Genomic DNA, 13660 nt, shown 5'->3' with positions numbered 1-13660 from the left:
TTAGCTATGCGTCTATGCAGGTGTAGGTTAGATCGGAGGTGTTTTGGGTGTATTGAAGGTGGAAGGGGTGATGGGAATGAGGTGTTGTTAATGATGGTTTAATTAAGGAGGAGAGAGAAAGGGGCGGTGAAGGGGAGGAGAGAGAAGGTGTTATTTATTTTTATTTTTTTCTAAAATTAAGTTTAAAAAGTTTAAATTAGAATTTTATATGCTAGACTAATAAAATTATGACGCGTGTCATATTACCTTATTTAACGGGTTTTTAACATGTAAAAACTGTTTTCATAAAGAAAAAATGTAAAACCTCATTTAAAGAAAATACCTTATAAAGGTTAACTTGTTTTAAGTTAATTAAAAGGTTGACTCATTTAGAGCTAATTGATCGTTTATATTTGACAAAATTTCCAAGAATTAAAAAATTGTCAAGATATGGTGGTGAGTCTTTATCATATGATTCATATAGGTTAGAGATATAAAATAGATTACAACTCTCTAATCCTATTCAAAATAAAATAAAAATTGTTTTGTCAAAAAAATAAAAAAATAAAATAAAAATTGATTACACCCATATGGTACATATATTGCTTTAAATTAAGATTTTCTAATTTACATTTGTTGGTTCAACTTGACTTTTCTTTTGACATTCCCATAGTTTTTAATTTTTTTTTTCTCTGGTTAATACGGATAAATTGTATGCAAGCAACTTGCAATATTATTAATTTTTGTTGGTCTTTTTATATGAATTGCACCCACACAACTTTGATGATATACATCACCGCATATTCCCGCAGCCACGCACATGAAAGCTCAATTCCACCCATCTTTGTTAATTATCTACTAACAAAATAGATAGCTAGTATTGTTCAGCGTTCACGTGGCCTAAAACACTAACCTAATCTTAAAACTAATCCAAATGTAATTAAGCCAATTACTTTACTTTCGTTGATGTAATATATACTTCCTCAGAGAGTGAGGGATAAGTCAAGTGGTTAGAGCTTTCCTTCCGGTTCCAAGAGATCTTGGGATTGAATCTCACCCCTGCTTGGCTCACTAAACACCAAAAAAAAAATATATATACTTCCTCAGTTTTTATTTTTTATTTTTTTTTTTATTTTTAAAAGTTGTAACAGTTTGACTTTTACACTATTTATGTGTTTTTACACTTACGTGTTTCACTTTAATTAAGTTGAATGATTTATACTTAAATAAAAATATAGTCATGTGAGATCTTATTTGATGCGTCTCGACTTATACATTTTTAATATCTAATGTTTATAATTAATACATATTGGTAATTAAACAAATTAACGATTGAAAACATGCATCGACATGCGTGAAAATGTACCCTTATTAGTTATTTAAAAGGTAATTGAGTGGTGATTTCGTGGCTTTAGTTTTCATTAATAGGGTTGTTGTGGTTAATATTTCTTTCTCGTATCATTTTCTTACATTTTATCATCTTTTTATTAAATTTATAGTTAACTTTAGGTGACGTGGAAGTCCCAAGGAGGGTACCATTCATTAATGGTAGTGAGTTGAGGGGCACAACTAAGAAATTTGAAAAAGCATGAGTACACCTTAGAAACTCGACTACCTTAGGGGCATAGCTTAGAAAAACCCAAAAAAAAAAAAAACAGAGGAAATATTAAACAATGCACTTCCTACATCTATAAATAGACGTGAACCCATGCATTTATCTAACACCATCAAAATTCATACTCCGTAATAACTTAGTTTGTACTCTTATTTTATACAGCTAGCTAAATAATCTTCATACACTACACAACCATTTATTATGGCTCTTATGGCACAAGACACGACTCCCCTAGTGTTAAACGTTGCACGAGGGGAGCGAGAGCTAGTGTGCCCGGCTGAGCCAACACCACAAGAGCTAAAACCACTCTCAGATATCGATGACCAAGAGGGTCTTCGGTTTCAAATGCCAGGCATAATGTTTTACCGGTTTGACCCTTCCATGGAGGGGAAAGACCCGGTGAAAGTAATCAAGGATGCTCTGGCTAAGGCTCTTGTGTTTTTCTACCCCTATGCTGGACGGCTAGTAGAAGGGCCTAAGAGGAAGCTCATTGTCGATTGCAATGGTGAAGGCGTGCCCTTTATCGAGGCTGAGGCAGATGCAACGCTAGAGGATTTCGGAGATGAAATTCATCCTCCATTTCCTTTGGAAGATTTGCTTTATGACATTCCTGGTACAAATGGAATCCTTGGCACTCCCTTGCTCATTGCACAGGTACTTGTTTTCGGTTAATATATTCAGTACTTCATTAATTAAGTTATGCATGCCCATATTTTCATTTTCGTACGTAAACAAAAAATAATAATAAAAATAAAAAAAAAATAAAAAAAAATAAAAAACTTGCTTGAACTTAGCTACATGAAGTCATGAACCAACATAAGGCCTTTTAAGGAGGTCACTCATCCAAGTACTACTCTTAATCAATGTGGGCTTTGTGGCTCATGTCATTTGATGTGACAGCTTTTACACAAACCGCCCTACATATAGTAAATATATTTATATTTAAAAAAAGAAATTTTGCACACCTTTAATAATTTTTTTTCAAAACTATACCTTTATGCCGGAAAGTGGAGTCAAACATACTTTAATTATTTTTTTTTTTGCAAAATAATACCTTTATGCCGGAACCCCATTTTCCAGCATTGACTATCCCAAACCCACCCATGAAACCGCCCCTCCCCACTAGCCTTATTCACAAAATCATCCCCTTAGTTCCAACCACGAAACCGCCTCCCCTCCTCATCTCCACCAACGAAATCGAACTCTCTTCTTTCCACCACCCCGCGAAATCTGGGTTTAGGGTGGTGCGAGTGTTAATTTAGGGTTTGGGGAGCGCATCTAGTGGTGTCGGCGCTGACAATGGACGGGAAAAGGGTAGGTAGCTAGGGCTATAGAGGAGGGTTTAGGGTGGTCAACATCGTTAAAGGGGTACGTGGTGATGTTGTGAAAGGGTGATTTTTTGTGGATGGGCTAGGGAGGGAGATGGTTTTGTGGGTGGATTAGGGTAGTTAACTTCGAAAAAAGTGTCTAACCCCATTTTCCGGCATAAAGGTATGGTTTTGCAAAAAAAAATATTGATTTGCAAAAAAAAAAATAAAAAAAAATATAAGGAGGTTCGATAGGGGTATCCGTGTGCAAGTCAATGCCGGATTCTGGTGGTCAATGGCCTGAAAGTGGGGGTTGGTCGTCTTTAACAAAAAAAAATTTAACGGGTCTGACTTTGCCAAAAAACTTTTCAAAGGTTGTCCTAGACAAAAAATGTCTTTTAAATGGTTGTCTCAGATAAATTTTCCTATTTTTAATGATATGATCAATCTTGTACATGTATCCTATTCAATTTAATTTTTAATAAAAAAAAAAGAAAATTTGATAATTACCACCTATTATTCTTTCCAATTTAGCAATTACCACATGCTATTATTTTCTTTTAAAAAAAATTACCACCTACTCTTTTATAAAACATAAAAAATTCCCACCTATTTGCCTCCCAACTACCTTATGAAAATTTTACAGTAGTCATTTGAAATATGACTACCATAATGTTTTCATGATTATAAAGTTTATAATTGATATATTTTTTTCCAGATAATTAATTATTTTACTTAATTTTAGGTATAAAATAGTATTATCAACATTTTTTGGATTTATCAAATTTTTAGCAACATTTATGTAATTTTTATTCTTATTTTATAGTTTCTTGAAAAAAATTATTATTATATTAGATTAAAATTTTCAATAAATATGTATGCATAGTAGATATAAGGTGAAAAATTTAAACCAATTAGATTATATACTATTAAAATAATATGGTAGTAATTTTTCAAACGACTACTGTAAAATAATCCACTACCTTATGACGTCATGTGGACCCCACTTTTTACCTTCCCTCTTCTTTTACCTCCCTTTTCTCATTTCTCACTCGATTTTTATCTCCCTTGACACATTTTTTGAGCGAAAAAATAAATTGGGGCCCAACTAGGTGGTTATTTTTTGAGTGAAAAAATGAGTTAAAGGAGATGAAAATCGAGTGAGAAATGAGAAAAGGGAGGGAAAAGAAGAAGGAAGGTAAAAAAAATGAGGCCCACATGATGTCATAAGATGGTTGGGAGGAAACTAGGTGAGAATTTTTGATGTTTTATAAAAGAGTAGGTGATAATTTTCAAAAAAAAATAATAGCATACGGTAATTGCTAAAATGGAAAGAATAGTAGGTAATAATTGTCAAAATTTCCTAAAAAAAAAATATTTCAGTTTCTAAACAAAAGATTAGACTAAACTAATTACCATTAGCGCATATACTTGCAATTTCTAAGTTCAAAGGATTCTCCCATCTCATTAAATACCAACATTTGATTATAGTTTATTAACAATAAACCTGGTAGTTCATGGCATTGTACATTACAAGGTCCATAGGTTTTGTATCAAATTCTCTAGTGTATTAAAAAGGTTGATTTTTTTTAATCTCATTTAATAATATTTATTTTTGGGTTTTTTTGTCAGAAGCTATCTAATCAAACCTAAATTTTGTAAGAAACTACCGAATAAAAAATGTTGTAAGAAACTAAGTAATAAAAGGTAAAAAAATTGTAGGATACTACCTTTAATCAAATTTTTACCATTGACCTAATTTTATGGCGTTGACCACCTCAAAACACCCTCAAAAACCACTGTGGGGGGTTGATTTTCAAGGTGGCAAGGTTATTTTTGAGATGGTGGGAGGATATTCTGAATTGGTGAGGGTAGTTTCGTGATTCAGGATGTTGGATTTTGGATTTTGGGGTTAGAGGTGGTGGTTTCGGCGGTTGGAGGGTGAATTCGGCATGGTGGAGGCAATTTCAAGCAATTAATTGTGTTGGTTTTGGAGATGAAAGTGGTGGTTTTTTGGGTGTTTTGAGGTGGGTCAACCGTGGAAATCCGGTAGAGGTAGTATTTTACAACATTTTACCTTTAAATGGGTAGTTTCTTACAACCTCTGACCTTCAATTAGGTAGTTTCTTAACTACAACATTCTTTTTAACAGGTAGTTTTTCACAAAATTTGGGTTATATTAGGTAGTTTTTGACAAAAAATCTTGTATTTTTTTTATAAGGTGTATTTTAAAGTTAGCTAAATTGATGGATTTGATGAACTTTATCAATTAGAGGGTTAAGATTCACTTACATACAATGGCCAATTTTATTATAGTCAAATAAAAACTGTCCGCAAATACCATAAGAATACGTTGTTGGGTTGATATCAAAACTACTTTGACTATTCAAGATATCATCAATTAACCTATACTAAAAGCGAACCTAAGATGACATTTGTCACGATGTCATTAATAATTTTCCCTCCTTTTTGCACTTTCCTTTTTTTTTTTTTTACCAAATTTTAATGACTTCCATTTTATAAGCTACAATAATACTTATTTCTATTTTGACAACATATCTAATCCATTCATACTCAATTAATATTTTTTTTAACATATATTCTATATACTATTAATCTTTTAGTTACAAGTATACAAACATAGATTAAAAATAAGGTATTAAATATTAAGGAGTATCAATTTTTTCCTCCAAGCTCCAACATTAATCATTTGACATTAATCGTTATGCAATGTGATTATTAAAATTAAAATAAAAACCACTACTACTCACTATAAATACATTTAAAAAAAGTTGATTATGGAATACTAATTATCCTAAAGTAATATAAATCAACTAAATATTCATTTAATGCCGGTCAAAGTGTGTCAACAAAAATATAAGGACAAATGTATATGAGTTCGTATACGGGTACTAACTTTTTATTTTTTTTCCTGTTTTTTGAAGACATATACGGGTACTAACCTAAGCTTATATTTTCGTTTTCTTATATAAAACCCAATAGTTTCTTAATTTCTATTAATAAATTATTTTTTATAAAATTCAAAACAATAACCTTTACGCATTTGGTATAAATTAAAATTCAAGTTATTTTGTCACAAATATTCTTTTTTTGATAAATTGTTAAATTAGCAACCATTCTTTATTCCCCTCAAAAATAAAAATAAAAAATAATTGAAAACCATTCTTTATAAATTTTGTTGTAAAGTTTAATTATAACCGTGCATAACATGGGACTTAACCTAGTTAGATTTGAAGAGAAATCACTAATTTTTATTTGGAAATTTTGACAATTACCACCTTCTATTATGTCCATTTTAGCAATTACCACCTTGTTTTTTTTTTTTGAAAATTACCACCTTCTACTATCAAAAACATCAAAAGTTATCACCTTCTTGCCCCCCAACTACCACATGACGTCATTTTGGGCCCATTCTTTTCCTTCCCTCCCTATTTCCCTCACATTTCTCATTCTTATTTGGATTCTCATCTCCCCTTTCACTTTTTCCCCCAAACCACCAATAATTGTTCGTCAATTTTGATTTGGAGGAGTGAATTGAAGTGTTTTTGATTGTTTGGGGAAAAAAAGTGAAAGGGGGATGAGAATCGAGTTAGGAATGAGAAATGTGAGGGAAATAGCGAGGAAAGGGAAAGAATGAGCCAAAAATGGCGTCATGTGGTAGTTGGGAGGCAAGAAGGTGGTAACTTTTGATGTTTTTGAAAATAGAAGGTGGTAATTTAAAAAAAAAAAAATAGAAGGTGGTAATTGCTAAAATGGACTAAATAGAAGGTGGTAATTGTCAAAATTTCCTTTTTATTTTATGAATTATCATATACAGGTAACCCGTCTTAGATGTGGTGGATTCATAGTGGCCATTCGAGGAAACCATGTTATCGCCGATGGCACAGGTGTAATGCAACTAATGAACGCGGTAGGCGAACTAGGGAGAGGCTTCACCACCCTATCCATCCCCCCAGTTTGGGATCGTGAACGCTTAACCACGAAAGAATCCACAAATGTCACCTTTTCTCACCCCGAGTATGACCAACACGAAGAAGTCGATCAACATCACTCCGATAATGATCAAGCCAACCTTGTCCAACAATCCTTCCTCTTTGGACCATCCGAGCTTGCTGCCCTACGCTGCCATGTCCCTCCTTATATTGAACAATTCTCCACTTTCGACATCCTTAGCGCCTCCCTTTGGCGGTGTCGTACCATAGCACTTGGTCTAGCCCCCGAGGAAGAGGTCCGTCTACTGTTCGCTGTTAATGCAAGGAACAAGTTTAACCCGCCCTTAGCGAAGGGATACTACGAAAATGCGTGTGCATTTCCGGCAGTTTGCGCTAGGGCAAGTGATATATGTCACAATAGCGTAGAATATATATTGGACCTCATTAGGTCTACCAAAAAAGAAGTGAATGAGGAATACATGAGGTCAATTATGAACCTTATGATAAAAAATGATAGGCCAGCATTTACGGTACGTCAAACATACGTGGTGTCCGACCTAAGACATTTAGGGTTTGCAGATGTGGATTTTGGTTGGGGAAAACCCATTTACGGAGGGCCAGCTAGTAACGGGTCAGTACCAGATGCAAGCTTCTTTATTACCTTTAAGAACAAGAAAGGAGAGGCTATGATTATGGTGCCCATTTCCTTGCCCCCTACGATAATGGATGTTTTTGTTAAGGAACTACGAGCTATGATTGACTTTTGATCTACCCCTCAACATTCAACCATTTTTAGAATTTAAGTATTGCAAATTTGCAAGGTGCTTTCAAGTATTTTGGTTCTTAATTTTTCAATTGTTGACCAAATTTATTTACATCCTTGTAAAGATTTCTTGTAATTGTATTAAAAATTTTAAATAACTCAAACAATATGGTTGAAAGAAATAAAAATCTATACTTGGTATTTAAAAACTCAAACCATGATACACACATGTCTCCTTCCTATGTTCTCTTTTACAATTCAATGTGCCAAGTGTTTATTATTTCAATCCAATGTGCCACATGTTTATTATTCCAACCTAATGTGCCACGTGCGCACTATTATCTTTTTAATTCAACATCAAACAAAGGTAAGTAATTAATTAGTCAACAATTAAAAAAATTATAATTAAAAATTTATAAAGCTACGTACGTAGTAATTGTATATTATTACACAAATTAAATAGAACAAATTAGAAATAATAATCTCAATTTTAATGAATTTTACTAGAATAATCCCAACTTTAGATTATTCTGGAATAATCCGAACATTGGGGGTTCTTCTTTTTCTTCAATCCCTAACCGTTCTACAAAAGACAATGACCTACTATATCAGGTCATTTGACACGTGTCAAGCCCTAATTGGTCCAAAAAAATTGCTCCATCTATTCCACAATGATGTTTTTGTTTGGAATCCTTGAATTTTTTTATAAAAGAGATAATCTTCTAAATTTCTCTTAATCTATAAGAGCAAATATAGTCATGTGGGATCTAGTTTGATCCGTCTTGGCGAATAGATTATTAATATCTAATTTTTATAATTGCTACTGTGAGATTAAAGATATTTGCGGTCAAAGATGCGTAAAAAATTGCATTGATTTACGAAACGGGAACATCATTATGAAACGAAGGAGGTATTATTTTTTTTTTTTAAAAAAAAACAAAAAATCACCAAACCTCTAGTTAGCCTCCCCTCCCCCCACCAGACCATTCTTACCACCAAACCTTCCGCCTCTTTCTCGGCGAGAGACGCGCGAAACAACCTCCGCTGTGTCGCCGCCTTCCTCCTTCCCCGAAACACCCCCCATTCCCCACAAAACCACAACCCCGAAACCACCACCATGAAACTTCAAATCCACCAATGAAACCCCTCCCCACTGCCAAAAACCCCAAATTGCTCCTCCCACCACCTCAAAACCCTAAGTAATTAGGGTTTTTGACGGTGGGGAGGAGATTTTGGGGTTTTCGGGAGTGGGAGCTGAGATATGGTTTTATGTGGCGATTTTCGAGTGGAGGAGATTGGGGGAAAAGATGAACCGGCAAGTGGGGAGAGGAAAATCGACGCAGGGGGAGGGGGCAGGGGAAATCGGCGCTAGGGAGGGGAATTAGCGTCGCTGTTTAGGCCAGGGTTTGATTGGTTGTTTTTGGGATTAGGCTGGTGGTTTTTGGGGTTGGCTGGTGGCTGGGATTTTGGGTTTTTTTTTTTATATATTGTTTTAGCCAATTCACTTATGAAACGTGTCACTTTTTAAAAAAAAAAAAAATTTAACCCATTCAACCGGTCACCAGTTTTTGGGATTGAAGAAAAAGACAAACTCATAAAGTTCGGATTATTCCAGAATAATTCAAAGTTGGAATTATTCTAACAAAATTCATCAAAATTGAGATTATTATTTTTAATTTTTCCAAATAAAAAATTATTGTTATAGACTTTTGCATAGTTCATCTTCTATCTCATTGAGGTGATTCTTCCGCTCTCTTTACAACTATTAATTTCTAAATTGATGTTTAATTCAACCTTAAATTTACAATATCCATAATTCTTCCCTTCAAATTCAATGCCTCAGTCTTTTCCCTTCTTTAGACTTTAGTACGTAGCCTACTAGCTTCCAATTCAATTCTCCTCTAAAAATTAAACTATAATTCGTAATCAATAACTTCAGTTAAAATTTTCATCCACGATTACTTATTAAGATTTCCTCTCTCATCTCTCTATGAGATTTTGAGCATTCTACAGAGTTAGGTATGTTAAAGATTGATGTTGATGCTACACTTTATAAAAATATAAGGATATTAGTGTTGGCCTTAGTGTGGTTGTAATAGATGACATGGGAATGGAGGTGTGAGATACCAACAGTCAGGTAAGGAATGCATGGACCGTTTCCCAAGGTTCAAATGCATAGCTTTCCCACGATGGTTAGGTGTACCGCGCGCAACACGCGTGTAGACTCCCCTAGTAAAATAAATAATTTGAAAACATGAAAATATAATAGCAAGTCAATAAAAATAGATTTTAATTATTAAAAAAAATTAAATTTTAAGTTAAAAAAAATAACATTATTTTAGTAATATTATTTTAATGTAGCATAGATAATTAACTTTTAGTAAGTACAACTCAATATAACATTTTTAATACTCATTTTTAATACTCTCTTTGTTTCATATTGATTTTTTGACTTTGACAAATTTTGTCTCACAAAAAGATTTTTTAAGTGAGAAGATAACAAGTATGAAAAAGAGGAAGTGTATATAAATTTAAAAAACATACTTGTATTTAAAGTGCAAATAGTGCACCTAAGGATGAAAAACTAATTAAGGTCTTGTTTTCTTCGTCACCTGAAAATAATAATATGTAATAAAAATAATTTCATTTTAGTTAAAATAAATTCAGTTTAGTAAAAATAATTTCAGTTTGATAAATATAATTGTAGTCAAACAAAATTTAAATTCAATTTCAGTAAAAAAAATAAAATCCATAAAAATTATTAACTTAAAATAATAAATATGATAGAGAATCATTTTTAATAAGTTTTAATTAGTAAACATAATTTTAGTTTAGTCAAAATAATTTTAATTCAGCAAAGATAAGATGAATAGAAATTGGCCTACAATTATTTTATAATACTCCATCTGTTTTACTTTTTGGTCCCCTTTAAAATCAATCACTAAAAAAAAGGAGAAATCTTAATAATCTGACATTTGATTGCAGCTTTGAAATTAATATTTTGTGTTTTACTGTTTTATTTATGGGATTTGGCTGTAATCAAGCAAATCCAATAATTAATCTTGATTTGGAAAAATTTGCCATATCAACAATCCACTAGCACATATATTAATCAGTCAGAATTATTTGAGTATTTAAATACCCAATTAGATAGATTAATTATTCATGAATTATGAAAATATAATTAAAGAAGAAATATATTCCATATGGGTATATGTCTAAAATAGTATATGAGACTAACAAAATGAAACAGATGAGTAATAGCCTTTTTCAATTTTTTTTAATTTTTTTTTTATAAAAATAAAATTAGACTCTAAGCTTTCACTGTATAATTCAAGCATAAAGTAGAGAAACAAAAAGAGTAGAATCCCAGAACTTTCGAGGATTTCTTTCAATTATACTTTGTGTATTACAATACAGTTATTCCAATTCAATTACAATAAATCATTAAAAGAATTTAAATAAATTTGCATAACACTCTAATGCCTAAATTCTAAAAATGGTTGAATGTTGAGGGGTAAATGTCAATCATACCTCGTAGCTCCTTAATAAAAACATCCATTGCCGTAGGAGGCAAGGAAATGGGCACCATAATCATATTATCACCTTTCTTGTTCTTAAAGGTAATAAAGAAGCTTGCATCCGGTACTGACCCGTTACTAGCCGGCCCTCCGTAAACGGGTTTTCCCCACCCAAAATCCACGTCTGCAAACCCTAAATGCCTAAGGTCGGACACCACGTATGTTTGACGTACAGAAAATTCAGGCCTATCATTTGTTACCATAAGGTTCATAATAGATCTCATATATTCCTCATTCACTTCTTTTTTGGTAGACCTAATGAGGTCCAATATATATGCCATGTCATTGTTGCATATATCGCCTGCCCTAGCGCAAACTGCTGGAAATGCACACGCATTTCCGTAGTATCCTTTCGCTAAGGGCGGGTTAAACTTGTTCCTTGCATTGACAGCGAACAGTAGACGGACCTCTTCCTCGGGGTCTAGTCCAAGTGCAATGGTACGACAACGCCATAGGGAGGCACTGAGGATGTTGAAAGAGGAGAATTGTTTGATGTGTGGAGGGACATTGCGTCGTAGGGCTGCAAGCTCGGTTGGTCCGAAGAGGAACGATTGTTGGACAAGGTTGGCTGCTTGATCATGATCGGAATGATGGTGATCGACTTCTTCGTGTTGGTCGTACTCGGGGTGAGGGAAGGTGACATTCGTGGGTTCTTTCGCGGTTAAGCGTTCGCGATCCCAAACTGGGGGGACGGATGGGGTGGTGAAGCCTCTCGCTAGCTCGCCTACCGCGTTCATTAGTTGCATTACACCTGTGCCATCGGCAATGACATGGTTTCCTCGAATGGCTACTATGAATCCACCACATCTAAGACGGGTTACCTATACACCAAAGAGTATGTCGTATGTTAGCATATTATCAAAGAATTAAACTAGAAGATAGTATATATTTTTTTATTTGAAGAAAACATACGTAATCTTAACATTACATACCAAAGATAATCAATAGTAATTACCGTGTTCACTATAATTAACGGAATTTATACATCATTCATCAACCTTTGTTAATGTATGCCGCATAACTTAATACTTCCTAATCTAAAATATATATATATAAAGGGGAGATTTTTCACGAGTTTTTAGAAAGCCACGTAGGATTTAATTTTTTCATCGCGCCACGTAGGATAATAAATTTTAGTGGTAGCCAATTAAATACGAGATTATTAATTTCTTTCAGAATTAAATAATTAACTGACACGTAAGCAAAATTAGCGAATGAGATTATCCAGTTTAAATTAATTAAATATAAAATATTATCTTTTAATATTAGGAATTTTATGTAAATATTTAACAATTTTTAGCACATAAATATATATGTAAAAATATTATTTTAAAGAATTCAAACAAACCGTGCATCACACGGACTTCATCTAGTGAAGTACTAAAAAGTAGTACATTATCCGTTTCATATTAATTACCACAATTAAAAATTTCTCTCACACCTATATTAAATCGTTACAAATAGTATGAAACAAAGGTAGGGAGTAACAAAAAATAAGTACCTGAACAATGAGCAAGGGAGTGCCAAGCATTCCATCAGTGCCAGGAATGTCATAAAGCAAATCCTCCAAAGGAAATGGAGGATGAATTTCATCTCCGAAATCCTCTAGCGTTGCATCCGCCTCAGCCTCGATGAAGGGCACGCCTTCACCATTGCAATCAACAATGAGCTTCCTCTTAGGCCCTTCTACTAACCGGCCAGCATAGGGGTAGAAAAACACAAGAGCCTTAGCCAAAGCATCCTTAACCACCTTCACCGGGTCTTTTCCCTCCATGGAGGGATCAGCCCGGTAAAACATTATGCCCGGCATCTGAAATCGAAGACCCTCTTGGTCATCGATGTCTGAGAGCGGTTTTAGCTCTTGTGGTGTAGGCTCAGCCGGGCACACTAGCTCTGGCTCCCCTCGTGATACGTTTAACACTAGGGGAGTCGTATCTTGTGCCATAAGAGCCATAATATATATAATGATTGTTTGGGTTTTGAATGAGAAGATTATTTTACTAGCTTAGGAGTATAGAATGAGAGTACAATCAAGCTAAGTTGTAATGAACTTTGATGGTGTAAGATAAATGCATGTATTCACGTCTATTTATAGGTGTAGTAAGTGGGCTGTTTAATATTTATTAAGTCAACAAAAAGTAAAGTAAATTCATTATGATTGGAGTCAAGATTAGGTAGGTTAGTGTTTTAGGACACGTGAACAATACAAATAATTGAGCAAATAAGATTGGATAATCAACAAAACTTGGTGGAGTTGAACTTTCATGAGCGTGGCTGCGCCAGTATGTGGATGATATTTTTTTTCTTCAAAGTTGGGTAGGTACAATTCATATAAAGACCAAAACAATAATACGGAGTAATATTGCAAGTTGCATGCATTTAATCCGTATTTACCAGAGAAAAAAATATTGAAAAAACCGTGGGATGTCATAAGAATAGTCAAAATTGAACCAACAATGTAT

At 33.6% G+C, this 13660-nt stretch overlaps 2 protein-coding genes across 2 annotated transcripts; one reads left to right on the top strand and one right to left on the bottom strand.

The window, feature by feature from the left end:
• Positions 1 to 1387: 1387 nt before the first annotated feature.
• Positions 1388 to 7714, top strand: LOC110730886 (benzyl alcohol O-benzoyltransferase-like). Its single transcript, XM_021910713.1, has 2 exons — positions 1388 to 2248; positions 6740 to 7714. Exons 1-2 carry the CDS (start codon positions 1796 to 1798, stop codon positions 7619 to 7621), a joined length of 1335 nt encoding a protein of 444 aa, XP_021766405.1. The 5' UTR covers positions 1388 to 1795; the 3' UTR covers positions 7622 to 7714.
• Positions 7715 to 10962: 3248 nt separating this feature from the next.
• On the bottom strand, positions 10963 to 13254 carry LOC110730885 (benzyl alcohol O-benzoyltransferase-like). Its single transcript, XM_021910712.1, has 2 exons — positions 12700 to 13254; positions 10963 to 12019 (listed from the first exon to the last, which is right to left on the bottom strand). The coding sequence occupies exons 1-2, from the start codon at positions 13150 to 13152 to the stop codon at positions 11111 to 11113; spliced, it is 1362 nt and encodes a 453-aa protein (XP_021766404.1). The 5' UTR covers positions 13153 to 13254; the 3' UTR covers positions 10963 to 11110.
• Between the last annotated feature and the right edge of the window lie 406 nt (positions 13255 to 13660).

This window comes from Chenopodium quinoa, unplaced genomic scaffold (genome assembly GCF_001683475.1).
Source record: "Chenopodium quinoa cultivar QQ74 unplaced genomic scaffold, ASM168347v1, whole genome shotgun sequence".
Taxonomy (NCBI): Eukaryota; Viridiplantae; Streptophyta; class Magnoliopsida; order Caryophyllales; family Amaranthaceae; genus Chenopodium; species Chenopodium quinoa.
This window is presented reverse-complemented; position numbering and strand designations above follow the sequence as displayed.

Coding starts and splice junctions, on each gene's coding strand:
- LOC110730886 (XM_021910713.1), top strand. CDS start 1,796: ATGGCTCTTATGGCACAAGACACGACTCCCCTAGTGTTAAACGTTGCA. Junction 2,249..6,739: donor CTCCCTTGCTCATTGCACAG/GTACTTGTTTTC, acceptor TATCATATACAG/GTAACCCGTCTTAGATGTGG.
- LOC110730885 (XM_021910712.1), bottom strand. CDS start 13,152: ATGGCTCTTATGGCACAAGATACGACTCCCCTAGTGTTAAACGTATCA. Junction 12,020..12,699: donor CTCCCTTGCTCATTGTTCAG/GTACTTATTTTT, acceptor TTTGGTGTATAG/GTAACCCGTCTTAGATGTGG.